A 16,767-nucleotide genomic window follows, 5' to 3' on the forward strand; every position below is an offset into this window, starting at 1 on the left:
CGCTTACCATAACCCACTTTTCACATCTAACCTTTATTTTACTCCACATAATCCTTGAATTAATACATTTATAGTCCCTCTTTTCCTGCCATAACTTATCCTTCAACATTATTGCTACTCCTTCTTTAGCTCTAACTCTATTTGAAGCCCCTGACCTAATCCCATTTATTCCTCTCCACTGAAACTCTCCCAGGCCCTTCAGCTTTGTTTCACTTAAAGCCAGGACATCCAGCTTCTTCTCATTCATAACATCCACAATCATCTCTCTCTTATCATTCACACAACATCTATGCACATTCAGACTTCCCATTTTGACAATTTTCTTCTTCTTTTTCTTTTTAGTAATTATTACAGGAAAAGGGGTTACTAGCCCATTGTTCCCGGTATTTTAGTTGAGTTTTACAACACGCATTGCTTACGGAGGAAAGATTCTTATTCCACTTCCCCATGGATATAAAAGGAAAAGTAATAAGACCAAGAACTATTAAGATAAAATCAAAGAAAACTCAGATGAGTGTGTATAAATAAACATGTAAATGTATGTGTAGTGTGATTATTTCCTAGTAAAAGTAGGCCTTAGACAAGGATGTGTGATGTCAATGTGGTTGTTCAATATATTTATAGATGACGTTGTAAGAGAAGTGAATGCGAGGGCCTTGGCAAGAGGTGTGGAGTTAAAAGATAAAGAATCAACAGAAAGTGGGAGTTGTCACAGTTACTCTTTGCTGATGACACTGTGCTTTTGGGAGATTCTAAAGAGAAGTTGCAGAGGTAGGTGGATGAATTTGGTAGGGTATGTAAAAGAAGAAAATTAAAAGTGAATATAGGAAAGAGTAAGGTGATGAGGATAACAAAAAGATTAGGTGACGAAAGATTGGATATCAGATTAGAGGGAGAGAGTATGGAGGAGGTGAATGTATTCAGATATTTAGGAGTGGACATGTCAGCAGATGGGTCTATGAAGGATGAGGTGAATCATAGAACTGATGAGGGAAAAAGGGTGAGTGGTGCACTTAGGAGTCTGTGGAGACAAAAAACTTAGTCCGTGGAAGCAAAGAGGGGAATGTATGAGAGTATAGTTATACCAACACTCTGATATGGGTGTGAAGCATGGGTGATGAATGTTGCAATGAGGAGAAGGCTGGAGGCAGTGAAGATGTCATGTCTCAGGACAGTGTGTGGTGTGAATATAATGCAGAGAATTCAAGTTTGGAAATTAGAAGGAGTTGCGAGAATACCAAAACTATTATCCAGAGGGTTGAGGAGGGGTTGAGGTGGTTCGGACATGTAGAGAGAATGGAACACAACAGAATGACTTCGAGTGTGTATAAATCTGTAGTGGAGCGAAGGCGGGGTTGGGGTCGACCTAGGAAGGGTTGGAGGGAGAGGGTAAAGGAGGTTTTGTGTGCAAGGGGCTTGAACTTCCAGCAAGCATGTATTTGATAGGAGTGAATGGAGACAAAAGGTTTTTAATACTTGATGTGCTGTTGGAGTGTGAGCAAAGTAACATTTATGAAGGGATTCAGGGAAACTGGCAGAACAGACTTGAGTCCTGGAGATGGGAAATACAGTGTCTGTACTCTGAAGGAGGGGTGTTAATGTTGCAGTTTTATAACTGTAGTGTAAAGCACCCCTCTAGCAAGACAGTGATGGAATGAATGATTTAAGCTTTTCTTTTTTGGGCCACCCTGCCTTGGTCGGAATCGGCCGATGTGTTAATAAAAAAATAACAATAAAAATAATGCGATCCACTCAGAGTGGGGTGTAGACATTACCAATGAACAATGGCTATTATGAAAGTTCAAATTTTCTTGATACTTGCAGTTTCATATACATGTGTAGTTACATGAACAATGCTATGGTCTTTGTGTTTTGTGTTCAGAGTTTGATGTATCATTAAAAATTAAAATTATAGTGGCTGTACTGTAGTACTTGCATAAGTCTTCTTATAGGGATTTACAATAAAATACATTTCTGTAGTTATTTTGCCAATTTGATTATTCCTCCTGGCAAGTTATAAATTACTGGAGATCGCACCAGTCATTGTTACCTTCCACTCATAGTTTCCCATGAGAACATTTTTCCACTTATCACATTTTCCTTTCAAATTATTAATCTATTGTAATAGTTTGTTTTTTATTCCTTGCATGATGATTCCCACCATGGTGGAGTAACTCAAAGAAAATAACACATTTACCATCATTAGTTCAACAGATATCTTTCTAGCTCAAATGTGCCTGCTACATGCTTAAGCCCTTACCAGTCAAAACCTCCTTCACCTTCTCCTTCCAACTCTTCCTGAAATATCCCCTACCTTCCTTCTACCCTTGATTTATACACCCTCTTTGTCTCCTAGTGAGCTATATACTGCAACGTGGGAAAAACACCCAGAAACCTTCACACACACATTTCTCTACACCAATATACCAGCAGAATTGCCTGTGTTTCATACTGAAACTCCTGCAAACAATTAATTACAAAGGCACATAACTCACTGCCAAAGAAGAAGATTCACAGACACACATAAACATCACTCATTAGCATAATTACCAATATCAACCAGAACAATGGCTTTTACAACAGTGTTGGGCCTCTTGCCAGGAAACTTTAGATTGATATCCTGCACAGAAACAGTTTCAGGCATGGAGGAGCACTGTAATAGGCCTACTGGCCCATACTAGGCCATTTCTTCTTAAGTCCAACACTTTTCAGTCATATATATGTCCAACCTGATTTTAAGCTACACAAGATTACAACTTCACCTCACTACACTTCCTATATATACATTCATCCTCCCTCTCTATGTAGATCTGTTTGTGACTGGGTAAAGTCCATTTCGTGGGAAAAATGTTACTATACAAAGCATTATACTGTGTTTATATCTTCTACAAAGGTACATGAAATAATAATTTCCTAAAATAATGAAATTAACAAATAGTTTGAGAGTACTGGGAATTGGACTGATCCAATGACCTCACTTACCCAAAGCTATTACTGTACAGTTTATAATGCACAATTTTAAAAATGCATTACACAAAGATATAAAACCTATGTGAAACTACAATGAAATACTGTGCCTGTAAAGCCATGACAAGTCGTGGTCTCTGGATGGCATTTGTAGTACTGTCACCCAGCTGGCCTTCATCATTGTCTCCCCATGTGTATACTTCACCCTCACTAGTACAGCATACACAATGAAGTGAACCTGAAAAACAAACCAAAAAGCTTTAAGAGAGCATAGAAACATATTTAAGTGGAGAAAAATCCTGGCTCCATAAGCCATGTTTTGTAAGAGGTAACTAAAATGTCGAGAGCAAGGGATTAGTAACCCCTTCTCCTTTATAAATTATTAAAATATAAAAAAAGAAAATTTATACATTTCTTCTTTTTTAGTCACCCTGCCTTGGTGGGAAATGGCCGGTGTGTTAAAAAACATAACATTTATTTTATAAAAGATGTTACAAAAGAAATACATGTATATTTTTATTTTGTACCTCCAATTTATTAAAACTAGATACCTGTGGCAATGCTGATAACCTTCTTGCCCTGCAAGGCCGTAACCTTGCGTGGTCGTCTGACGTGATCATCAGTGCCATGACCCAAGCGATGGTAGTCCCCTTTTCCCCATGTGTAGACTGTGCCAGAACGTGCCAAAGCCACAGAAAACTGTGATCCACATTCAACCTAGTGAAAGAATTCAGCATGCATTAAATGAAAGAAGACAGGTTTAAGGAGATTATCTTGTCAGCTGTACAAGGAAGAAGATTCCAGGTTGACTGGTATTTACTGGATGAAAATATACTGTATATATTCACTTACAAGTAGGTAGTAGGTTGGTAGACAGCAACCACCCAGGGAGGTACTACCGTCCTGCCAAGTGAGTGTAAAACGAAAGCCTGTAATTGTTTTACATGATGGTAGGATTGCTGGTGTCCTTTTTTCTGTCTCATGAACATGCAAGATTTCAGGTACGTCTTGCTACTTCTACTTACACTTAGGTCACACTACACATACATGTACAAGCACATATATACACACCCCTCTGGGTTTTCTTCTATTTTCTTTCTAGTTCTTATTCTTGTTTATTTCCTCTTATCTCCATGGGGAAGTGGAACAGAATTCTTCCTCCGTAAGCCATGCGTGTTGTAAGAGGCGACTAAAATGCCGGGAGCAAGGGGCTAGTAACCTCTTCTCCTGTATATATTACTAAATGTAAAAGGAGAAACTTTCGTTTTTCCTTTTGGGCCACCCCGCCTCGGTGGGATACGGCCGGTGTGTTGAAAGAAAGAAGAAGATTCACTTACAATACTTTTATTCTTAATAAAATTTTTATTTTTCACTAAAGATGTAATTTTCTGAAAGCAATGCATTCTCTAAGCAAAGTGTGGGTGGGGGAGAAAGTGTATTATAATTGTTTATTTATATAAATATTCATACTGTATTTCTATAATTATAAACTCACTAAAATGCAAACTCCCTTACTGTCATAAAAGATGTAGTGTTTCAAAAGACTTCATGATTACAGTTGCAGTATTTAATCCACTTACTTTTATGATACCCTGATTTGCCAGCCCATCAATTCTCATTGGAACCTTGCAGCCATCTGAGCCACCACGACCCAGCTTGCCATAATCACCATCACCCCAAGACCAGACATTATCGTCATCAGATATGCACAAGGTCTGGGCATCTCCAGATCCACAGGCCACATCTACTACCCTGTAGCCACCCAGAGCCTCTACTAATTTTGGTCGAAACTGGTCCTGTAAGGAAGATCAGTTTCATAAAGCAAGACTTTTAGTTATTAACTGCCAGGTTAATTGGACTGAAACTGTTGCAAGGTGGAAAGAATTTTCACTTAATAGAATGAAGATAAAAGGTTAGACATTGCTATATCATAAATAATAATACAGTAGGACTTCATTTATCCAAAATCAATTTAACCAAAAAAATTAACCTAAAGAAAAAATCCTCCTGCTAGTTCCCCTTTAACCCTTTGACTGTCGAGACCCCAAATCCTGAAGTCTCTCTCTCTCTCTCTCTCTCTCTCTCTCTGTCACAAAATATTTGAAAAAAAAAAAAAAAGAAAAAAAATTTTTCTTATGAAATGATAGAGAATATTTTCCCGATGGTAATGACACCAAAAGTATGAAATTTGATGGAGAACTTACAGAATTACACTCTCGAGAAGTTAGCGATCTTAGTGATATATACTCGTTAGCGATTTCGCCCACTTTGAGCCCTATTTTCGGCCAATTCCATTGTTCCAGTCGACCAAACTCATAACTATTTCTTTAACTCCATTTGTTCTATCAAATGACTATAGGAAACTGCCCATTTACTGATTTCAACTACCCAATAAAGTGGTCAGAAATTGGCAATTTGGCCAATTTCATGCAAATAAAAAAGATGACAATTTCAAAATAGGGTCCAGAATAAACAAAGCAGACATTCCTGGCATTAAAATAACATTTTCTCTGTTCATTAGTCATGTCTCCAGGCCCCTCTCATATTGCTCTTGCTTTCTAATTTGAGTTTTTATTCACACAAAAAATAGAAGATTTACTGTTATGCAGACTACTGCATTATTGTAATAATTGTATAAATAATGTCAACCCATTCATGACTGCGTATTAGAATGGCTAGTTGGACACTTATTGGATGGTGACGTCATTTGTTCACTTTTGAACATTGGCAAAAATCGAACATTTCTGCTACCCTGAGCTCAATTTCAAGGTCCTTTTCATTGTGAAACCAATCAAAATCATTTCTATTTCTGTAATATGTCTTCCATTCTATCAAATGAGACCAAGAAAACAAGAATACAACCATAAATACTATATGAAAATACACCTCAAAATCGGTGTTTCAATCCAAAAACAGTCGAGTTTATTTTTCTCATTACGCACTGCGTATTGCAGGATGTTTTTATACTGCGCACACTGACCACACAGACCCATTCTCTCACAAGTGCGCATGCCAGCTTTCTCCTGCTTGATTTGAAGCCGCTAGAATTTTGGCATATTAATATGTCACAGACACTGGCTCGTAAGACATAATAAAAAATCTTCGTACATCCGAAGTTCGTGTTTTTCTTTTTGTTGCCATTCCAAATACAGTGGAACCTTGACTTATGAGTTTAATCCATTCCGTGACCTAGCTCGTAACTCAATTTACTCGTATATCAAATTAATTTTCCTCATTTAAATTAGTTGAAAAACCATTAATCTATTCTTGCACTCTGTAGACAAGACAAAATAATTAAATATGATGCTAATATCAACTGTATGGCTTATTTATCTATCACAATTCATCTAATATGACATAATAAACAATATAATTAACACAGAAGCATGTTATATACTCTAGAATGAATAAAATAGGCCATAATATGTTGGCAGGGGCAGCGGCAGAAGCGTCCGCCATTTCCTAACCAACTTTGACTATAGTATTTTTCCATGCTCTTACTGTAAGAGAAAACGGAGTGTTTGTGAGGCTAACTGCAGTAGATCACTAGTTTTCTAAGGAAAACACTGAAACAATGTATTTATATATAAGAATATTGTATATAAAAACATAATAAATCATAATACACTACAGAATGTAAAGAAATATTAAACTGTTTATACAAAGTTTATACACACTTGGAGCAGAGATGGTGGGGGATGTTGAGGGTACGGCATATTTATTTATTTATTTATTTTTTATTTGGACATGATACATAGTTGTACAAAGAAATATAGTAATTGGGTGTACATGCCAAAAGCCCCTTGTATGCAGAGCATTATGGGCAAGCTTAAAATTAACTTAAGATTAACTAAGCAATGATTGATTCAGTGGTGAAAATTACAGCAAACAAATTACAACAAGAAGTACAAATGAGTATTTTAAATAAGAAGCTTTATAGTTGTACAAATTTGAAGCATAACAATGTATAATATAATTGAATCATATCAAGTAAAATCAATGATTTATAGTGCAGAAAAAGGTTATATGGTCATTAGATGAGTTACTGTGCATTCAAGAGAATGGAGTATTCTGTAAGGTAATGTAGTTAAAAAAAAAACAGTTTGATAGGGTCACAGGTTATACATTTATGAGATACAGTTAATCAGTATTTATTTAGTTGTGGTTGAGTAAGTGGTTTTTAAGAAGAGTCTTGAATTGATAAACAGACAGTATTTCTTTTGTATTCACAGGTAATGAATTCCATATTTTTGGGCCTTTTATGTGCGTTGAGTTTTTACATAGTGTGAGATGGACACGGGGAACATCAAAGAGTGATCTGTGCCTTGTGTTATGGTCATGTGTTCTGTTGAGGTTGGAAAGGAGATGTTTGAGGGAAGGGTTTATATCTGAGTTTAGTGTTCCATGTATGTAGCAGGCACAATAATAAGTATGGATGTTTTGTACAGTAAGTTTAGAGTTTTGAAAATTGGTAGAGCATGCTGCCTGGAGTGGGAATTTGTTATCATTCTGACTGTAGCCTTTTGTTGGGTAATTAATAGTCTAAGATGATTTATTGTTGTTGAGCCCCATGCACAAATTCCATAGGTGAGATAGGGGTAAATGAGTGAGTGATATAGGGCCAGGAGAGCTGACTATGATGTCAGTGGCCCTGTAAACCTCCAACAACAACATTGTTTTGTTTGAGTGTTGAACTTAACTGATACAATTTGTATTGTTTAATCACTGAACATAACTGATACAGCTTTAGTATCTATATGCCGTAGATGTATTAAGCTGGTATTGCCTGGCTAAGTCCATGGAAATCATCATCTTTTTCTTCTCAGCACTGACCTTTGCACTTAATTTCTTAGGACCCATGGTTAGAAAAAAGAGATTTGGCCAAATGACTGTAAAAAAAAAAAATGCAAGCAAGCATGAGAGAACTGCTGCCACAGCAATGTAAACAAGTATACTGCTTACCGGATGTTTTGGCATCAGCTGTGCCAACTAGCAGCAGCATTCTGAATTATTATGTACGTACTATGCATTATTATTAATTTAGGGAAATGAAACTCTATTGTTATTATAATGATATTAATAATAATTTTATTATCATTATTAATTTAGGGAACTGCAACACAGATCCAATTCCCTAGATGCAGAGCCCCTCACCAGCATCAAGGAACCTTGACACTGGTGAGGGGCTCCTGATCTAGGGAATTGGATCTGTGCTCTAATTACCTAAATTAATAATAATAATAATAATAATAATTGTAGGTAGTAGGTTGGTAGACAGCAACTGCCCAGGGAGGTACTACCGTCCTGCCAAGTAAGTGAGTGTAAAACGAAAGCCTGTAATTGTTTTACATGATGGTAGGATTGCTGGTGTCCTTTTTTTCTGTCTCATAAACATGCAAGATTTCAGGTACGTCTTGCTACTTCTACTTACACTTAGGTCACACTACACGTACATGTACAAGCACACCCCTCTGGGTTTTCTTCTATTTTCTTTCTAGTTCTTATTCTTGTTTATTTCCTCTTATCTCCATGGGGAAGTGGAACAGAATTCTTCCTCCATAAGCCATGCGTGTTGTAAGAGGCGACTAAAATGCCGGGAGCAAGGGGCTAGTAACCTCTTCTCCTGTATATATTACTAAATGTAAAAGGAGAAACTTTTGTTTTTCCTTTTGGGCCACCCCGCCTCGGTGGGATACGGCCGGTGTGTTGAAAGAAAGAAAGAATAATAATAATAATAATTGTAGGTAGTAGGTTGGTAGACAGCAACTGCCCAGGGAGGTACTACCGTCCTGCCAAGTGAGTGTAAAACGAAAGCCTGTAATTGTTTTACATGATGGTAGGATTGCTGGTGTCCTTTTTTTCTATCTCATAAACATGCAAGATTTCAGGTACGTCTTGCTACTTCTACTTACACTTAGGTCACACTACATGTACATGTACAAGCACACTCCTCTGGGTTTTCTTCTATTTTCTTTCTAGTTCTTGTTCTTGTTTATTTCCTCTTATCTCCATGGGGAAATGGAACAGAATTCTTCCTCCATAAGCCATGTGTGTTGTAAGAGGCGACTAAAATGCCGGGAGCAAGGGACTAGTAACCCCTCCTCCTGTATAAATTACTAAATTTTAAAAGAGAAACTTTCGTTTTTCTTTTTGGGCCACCCTGCCTCGGTGGGATACGGGAGGTGCGTGAGGCATTACGTAGAATGAAACTGGGTAAAGCAGCTGGAACTGACAGGATCATGACAGAAATGTTAAAAGCAGGGGGGATATAGTGTTGGAGTGGTTGGTATTTTTGTTTAATAAATGTATGAACTAGGTAGTAGGTTGGTAGACAGCAGCTGCCCAGGGAGGTACTACCGTCCTGCCAAGTGAATGTAAAATGAAAGCCTGTAATTGTTTTACATGACGGTAGGATTGCTGGTGTCTTTTTTCTGTCTCATAAACATGCAAGATTTCAGGTACATCATGATACTTCTACTTACACTTAGGTCACATTACACATACATTATTTTTTTTTTTTTATTATCACACTGGCCGATTCCCACCAAGGCAGGGTGGCCCGAAAAAGAAAAACTTTCACCATCATTCACTCCATCACTGTCTTGCCAGAAGGGTGCTTTACACTACAGTTTTTAAACTGCAACATTAACACCCCTCCTTCAGAGTGCAGGCACTGTACTTCCCATCTCCAGGACTCAAGTCCGGCCTGCCGGTTTCCCTGAACCCCTTCATAAATGTTACTTTGCTCACACTCCAACAGCACGTCAAGTATTAAAAACCATTTGTCTCTATTCACTCCTATCAAACACGCTCACGCATGCCTGCTGGAAGTCCAAGCCCCTCGCACACAAAACCTCCTTTACCCCCCTCCCTCCAACCTTTCCTAGGCCGACCCCTACCCCGCCTTTCTTCCACTACAGACTGATACACTCTTGAAGTTATTCTGTTTCGCTCCATTCTCTCCACATGTCCGAACCACCTCAACAACCCTTCCTCAGCCCTCTGGACAACAGTTTTGGTAATCCCGCACCTCCTCCTAACTTCCAAACTACGAATTCTCTGCATTATATTCACACCACACATTGCTCTCAGACATGACATCTCCACTGCCTCCAGCCTTCTCCTCGCTGCAACATTCATCACCCATGCTTCACACCCATATAAGAGCGTTGGTAAAACTATACTCTCATACATTCCCCTCTTTGCCTCCAAGGACAAAGTTCTTTGTCTCCACAGACTCCTAAGTGCACCACTCACCCTTTTCCCCTCATCAATTCTATGATTCACCTCATCTTTCATAGACCCATCCGCTGACACGTCCACTCCCAAATATCTGAATACATTCACCTCCTCCATACTCTCTCCCTCCAATCTGATATCCAATCTTTCATCACCTAATCTTTTTGTTATCCTCATAACCTTACTCTTTCCTGCTGGAGGACTGTGTAAGATTGAAGACGTGTCTGGAATCGGAGACATTTTTGTACCCGAGGAACTGAAGCAAGCAATTGCCATGCACTCAGATGAGCTCGCAAAGTCTCTCGATGGATACTTCCCCACCAGAGAGGCATATCCAGCATGGGTGAGACAGCCGTTCATGTTCAGTGTTGCGACAGCAGATGTCAATGATGAATACCTCGATGAAATTGAACCTCAGTAGAGCCAGGTTCATAAGCAGCTCTTCAGAACAACAACGCTCTCAACGTTTTGGTGCTTCAAATCACAGCGTACCCTCTTACTGCTAGGAGAGCCTTTGAGATGCTCACGCCATTCATTACAACATATCTCTGTGAGCAATCCTTTTTGAGGATGGTAGATATTAAAATGAAGAAAAAGAACAGACTTTTTTTTGCGAAAATGACATGAGAGTGGCACTTGTCTCTGAAAAGCAACAGCAAGTCACATTGATTTACAGTTTTGATTACAATCATACGTATTTTGAAGAAATCATATTTCATTTTTCCAATTATGGTAAATGCACGGATGAAACTTACTAGGTTCAGTACCTCTAACAAGGTTAAGAACCACTGCTCTACACAGTAAATATTCCAAAAACCTTTAAAGTGCAGGCACTGTACTTCTCACCTCCAGGACCCAAGACCAGCTAACCAGTTTCCCTGAATCCCTTCACAAAATTTTACCCTGCTCACCCTCTATCAGCTCGTCAGGTCCCAAAAACCATTCGTCTCCATTCACTATCTAACATGCTCACACATGCCTGCTGTATGTCCAGGCCCCCTTGCACACAAAACCCTCTTTTATCCCCTCCTTCCATACCATACTGACAAAATAATATATTATGCACATTTATTGACAAAATAATATATTATGCACATAAAGAAAAATTCTTAAAACTAATAATCTTTGTACAACTTACTTCAGAATCCCCATGACCAAGTCTGCCATAACGACCTTTGCCCCAGGTATACAATTCCCCTGATGACGTGATGGCAGCAGAATGGGCCCCACCACATGCTATTTCCACAACTCCTTTACCTTGTAGTGTCTCAATTAGTCGGGGACGATCATACGGACTGAAAAATATTCATATGAATAGCAAGCTGTTAACCAAATAATCTGCTAAAGAATTACTTCAATTCATAGAGGTTATATTATTATAAAATATTTTTTAATGCAAGGGGCTAGTAACCCCTTCTCCTGTAAGTATTACTAAATTTAAAAAGAGAAACTTTTGTTTTTCTCTTTGGGCCACCCTGCCTCGGTGGGATACTGCCGGTTTGCTGAAAGAAGAAAATTTTTGTTGAGATATTAATTGACTGAAACTGTCTCACACAAATTAAGGGATTACCCAATGAAGAAAACATATTCACCATCACTCATTTTCTTGCAGCCTTCCTAGAAGAGCATCCATTGAACTGGAACCTCTCCATAAAACTATCAGAGTGCATGTATAATACTTCCGATGTAAAATGCCAAATTCTAGCCGCCTTCACGTAGATTCATACACCCTCTAAACCATGCCACACTGAACCATTAATTCTATTTGACCAAACCATCTCCCCCCTCTTATGTTATTAATATTATGCATTATGTTCTTACACACAGTCCTTTAATTATATATTTTTGTCTTTGGTAGCTAATATCTAAATAAGTAACCATGGCTCCAGAGAAAGTTCCTAGTAAAGTTCCTGTGGTAAAGAAAGTGAGAAACACCATGGAATTTAAGCGTGAAGTGGTTGATAAATACAAGAGGGGTATGCGGGTGCTGGAACTTGCCAGGATGTACGAGAAAAAAAATCAACAATAACATTCATCCTGGCAAGGAAAGAACAAATCAAGGATGCTAATGTTGCAAGGGGAGTAACTTTTATAATGAAACAAAAGTCACTGATAACGGAACAGATGGAAAAGTTGTTATTGTGGATTAAGGAAAAATAATTAGTGGGAGACATTGTGGAATCTATTATTTGTGAGAAGGCAAAGCAGTTACATGAGGATCTTCTACAGAAAACTGGAACAAGTGCTGCTGGTAGTGAATTTGGGGCCAGCAAAGGGTGGTTTGAGAGATTTAAGAAGCATAGTGGCATACACAGTGTTGTAAGGCATGGAGAGGCTGCAAGTTCTGACAAAGAAGCGGCTGAAAATTACGTATAGGAGTTCAAGGACTATGTAAAGGCTGAACAATTAAAACCCCAGCAAGTGTTCAATTGTGACAAAACAGGCCTCTTTTGGAAGAAAATGCCAAACAGGACCTACATCATGCAGGAGGAAAAGGTACTGCCAGAACACAAGCCTATGAAAGACAAGCTTACAGTTTTGCTGTGTGCTAAAGCTAGTGGGGATTTTAAAGTGAAGCCTTTACTGGTGTCTCACTCAGAAAATCCCAGTGTGTTCAAGAAAAGCAATGTCGTCAAGAATAGATTGTGTGATGTGGAAAGCTAATCAATAGGCATGGGTCACAAGGCAAATTTTCATGGAGTGGGTTAATAATGTGTTTGGCCCAAGTGTGAAAAAATGCTTCCTGGAAAAGAAATTGCCACTCAAGTGCCTCCTGGTACTGGACAATGCTTCTGCACATCCTCCAGACTTGGAAGACCAATTGTTTAGGGACCTCAGTTTCATAAAAGTGAAGTTCCTGCCTCCTAACACCACTCTTCTCCTCCAGCCTATGGACCAGCAGGTCATTTCAAACTTCACAAAACTCTACACAAAAGCAGTGTTTGAAAAGTGCTTTGAAGTGACCTCTGACACTGAACTGACCCTAAGAGAGTTCTGGAAAGATCATTTCACTATCCTCAATTGCATAAGCTTTATAGGTAAGGCTTGGGAGGGAGTGATTCCAGGACTTTGAACTCTGCTTGGAGAAAATTGTGGCCAGGTTGTGTCCAAGAGAGGGATTTTGAAGCATTTGAGGCTGACCCTGACAACCTTGTGGACTCTATTGTGGCACTGGGTAAGTCCCTGGGTTTGGAGGTGAGTGGCGAGGATGTGGAAGAGTTGGTGGAGGACGACAGGGAAGAGCTAACCACTGAAGAGTTGCAAGAGCTTCAACTCAATCAGCAACAGACTGCAGTTGAGGAACTTGCTTCAGAGGGGGAGGCAGAGTGAGTGAAGGAGGTACCTTCTTCAGAGATTAAAGAGGTGTGTGCAATGTGGACTAGTGTTCAAGTTTTTGTAGAGAAATACCACCCTGACCAAGCTGAAACAAGCCATATCTGCAACATGTTCAGTGACAAAACCCTGTCCAACTTCAGGGAAATCTTAGAGAGACACCAGAAACAGAGCACTCATGACAGTTATTTTGTGAGACAGGGGTCCAGTGACTCTCAAGCTGGTCCTAGTGGCATTAAAAGACAAAGTAGGGAAGTAACTCCAGAGAAGGCTTTGCTACCTAGTCTTTATGGAGGGGGATTCTCCTTCCAAACACTAACTAATCCGTCTTTCCTCCTCCCTATCTTCCAGAAGCCAGCATTAGCCTTCAATAAAGGTATGTAATACAGGTCCTCCATCACAATTCCGGCATCATTGGGACCTGTAGTGTGCCGGATTACCGAGTTTGCCGGATTACAGAGTGGTTAGGTTAGAATACACTTAATAAAATTAACCAACTTGACTTACACAAAGTTCACTGAACACTGGCAAAAATTGAACATTTCCGCTACTTTGAGCTCAATTTCAAGGTACTTTTCGTCATGAAAGCAATCAAAATCATGTCTATTTCTGTAATATATCTTCCTTTCTATCAAATGAGTCCCAAAAAAATGAGAATACAACCATAAAAACCATATGAAAATATACTGCAAAGAGGTGGCTAATGGCTGAGAAGTGAACTCCCTTATTTATCGTCCGTCTTTTTTATTTTTGTTGTACGTTAAGAAGCATCTTTCCATCATACATGCCCAAGTTTCAATAAGATAGCCCAACAAACAACAGAGAAAAAAAAATATTTACCAAAAATCATATATGGCAAGCCCAAGCCAGGTACTGGAAATAAGTCACTTTGTCTGACTTTCCTGGGTTATCCTAGGTTCTCTATACATACACTGCTATGTATGATAATCTATGTAACCGTATTTGTGTATACCTGAATAAACTTATTTACTTTTAGTCTGTCAACTGAGTACAAGAAACCGCCAATTCACTTATTTCAACTACCCAATAAAGTGGTCAGAAATTGACAATTTGGCCAATTTCACACAAATTTCAACAGACGCCAATTTCAAAATAGGGTCCAGAATAAACAATGCAGACATTCCTGGCACTAAAATAACATTTTCTCTGTTCATTAGTCACGGCTACAGGCCCCTCTTATATTACTCTTGCTTACCATTTGGAATCTTTATTCACAAAAAAAATAGAAGATTTACTGTTATGCAGATTGCTGCATTATTGTAATAATTGTATAAATAATGTCAATCCATTCTTGACTCCGTATTGGAATTTGGACTGACAGGCGGACAGGTATTGGACGGTGACGTCATATGTTTACTCTTGAGTTTCGCTAAAGGATAGAACATTTTTGCTACTGTGAGCGCAATTTCAATGTACTTTTCATCATGAAAACAATCAAAATCATATCTATTTCTGTAATATATCTTTCATTCTATGAAATGAGACCAAAAAAATGAGAATATAACCATAAAAACCATACAAAAATATACCGCTAAGAGGCCGCTAATGGCTGAGAATTGAACTCCGCTATTTATGGTCTGATTTCTTTCATTTTTGGTGTATGTTAAGAAGTATCTTTCCATCATACATTGCCCAAGTTTCAATAAGATAACCCAACAAACAACTGAGAAAATATAATAATAATAATAATAATAATAATAATAATAATAATAATAATAATACAGTGGAACCTCAAAAATCGAACATATCACATAACAAAAGTTTCGAAAATAGGACCATTTTTTCGGACAAACTGTGTCCCTATTATTAAATGTGCCCCTATTTATGGACCGCCGGGTACGGGACCTGTCTGCCGGCCCACTCTGTCCACGTCCCCACCCAGGCACTGTGAGCAGTCTAGCTTTGTTTATGCTTGGGTGAACACTAACCTGTGCTCTCATTCACGCATTTTACGATTATTTTGTTATGTTTAGTGCTTGTGGGACTGTGAAATAAGCTGCCATGGGCCCAAAGAAACTTGCTAGTGGTACCCCAGTGGTAAAGAAAGTGAGAAACACCATAGATGTGAATAAGGAAATAATACAGAAGTATGAGAGTGGTGTGAGACTTGTTGAGTTTGCTAGGATGTATGGTAAAAACAAGTCGACCATCGGTTCTATCCTGTCAAAGAAATAACAAATCAAGGAAGCTGATGTTGCGAAAGGTGTTAATATAGGGAGTGGATGAGGTGCCTTCTTCAAAGATTAAGGATATTTGTGCCAAGTGGAATGATGTCCAAATGTTTGTGCAGAAGTACCACCCTGAGCAAGCTGAAACAAGCCATCTTTGCAACAAGTTCAGTGACAGAACCATGTCCCATTTTAGGGCAATGTTAAAGAGGTGCCAGAAACAGAGGACTGTGTACAGTTATTTTATGAGACAGGGGTCCAGTGACTCTCAAGCTGGTCCTAGTGGCATTAAAAGACAGAGAAGGGAAGTAACCCCAGAGAGGGCTTTACCTGAAGTCCTCATGGAGGGGGATTCTCCTTCCAAACACTAACCCCAACTCCTCCTCTCCTCCTCCCTATCTTCCAGATGCCATCACCAATCTTCAATAAAGGTAAGTACAAATGTTATTTTATATGTACTATTACTATACATAATTAAAAACTATAGTATTTGTTGTATGTAAAACTGTAATTAATCTCTATAAAATGTATTTTTTGTGTGAATATTTTTGGGTTTCTGGAACGGATTAATTGTATTTCCATTATTTCTTAAGGGAAATATTGCTTCGAATTTCAGACTTTTCAAATTTAGAACTAGCTCCTGGAACGGATTAAGTTCGATTTTTGAGGTTCCACTGTAATAATATCTTTATTTACTACACATACATGTACATGGTATACAGACCATAGCTGACATCAGTGACATACTACCATATAGAAAGCCGCTTGTTATGCAGAGTATTTCAAGAAAATTAGGTCAGTGTCCCAGGATAACACCCCACACTAGTCGACTAACACCCAGGTACCCATTTACTGATGGGTAAACATAGACAACAGGTGTAAAGAAACATGCCTAATGTTTCTACCCTGGCTGGGAATCGAATATTTACCAAAAATCATATACGTATGGCTAACCCAAGCCAGGTACTAGAAATAAGCCACACTGACTTTTTTCCGTTATCCTAGGCTCTCTACACATATGCTGTTATGTGTGATAATC

General features: G+C 38.6%; 1 protein-coding gene across 1 annotated transcript in view; it reads right to left on the reverse strand.

Annotated features, from left to right (window-relative positions):
• The window catches only part of LOC128692697 (E3 ubiquitin-protein ligase HERC2), a 133,406-nt gene extending 121,885 nt beyond the window's left edge, over positions 1 to 11,521 (reverse strand). Inside the window, exons 1-4 of the mRNA XM_070081259.1 lie at positions 11,345 to 11,521; positions 4,548 to 4,763; positions 3,519 to 3,684; positions 3,078 to 3,205 (exon numbers count right to left, since the gene is read on the reverse strand). Coding sequence (XP_069937360.1) covers positions 3,078 to 3,205; positions 3,519 to 3,684; positions 4,548 to 4,586 — 333 coding nt within the window. The 5' untranslated portion in view covers positions 4,587 to 4,763; positions 11,345 to 11,521. The remainder of the gene's footprint in view (positions 1 to 3,077; positions 3,206 to 3,518; positions 3,685 to 4,547; positions 4,764 to 11,344) is intronic.
• Positions 11,522 to 16,767: the final 5,246 nt, after the last annotated feature.

This window comes from Cherax quadricarinatus, chromosome 6, assembly GCF_038502225.1.
Source record: "Cherax quadricarinatus isolate ZL_2023a chromosome 6, ASM3850222v1, whole genome shotgun sequence".
Classification (NCBI taxonomy): Eukaryota; Metazoa; Arthropoda; class Malacostraca; order Decapoda; family Parastacidae; genus Cherax; species Cherax quadricarinatus.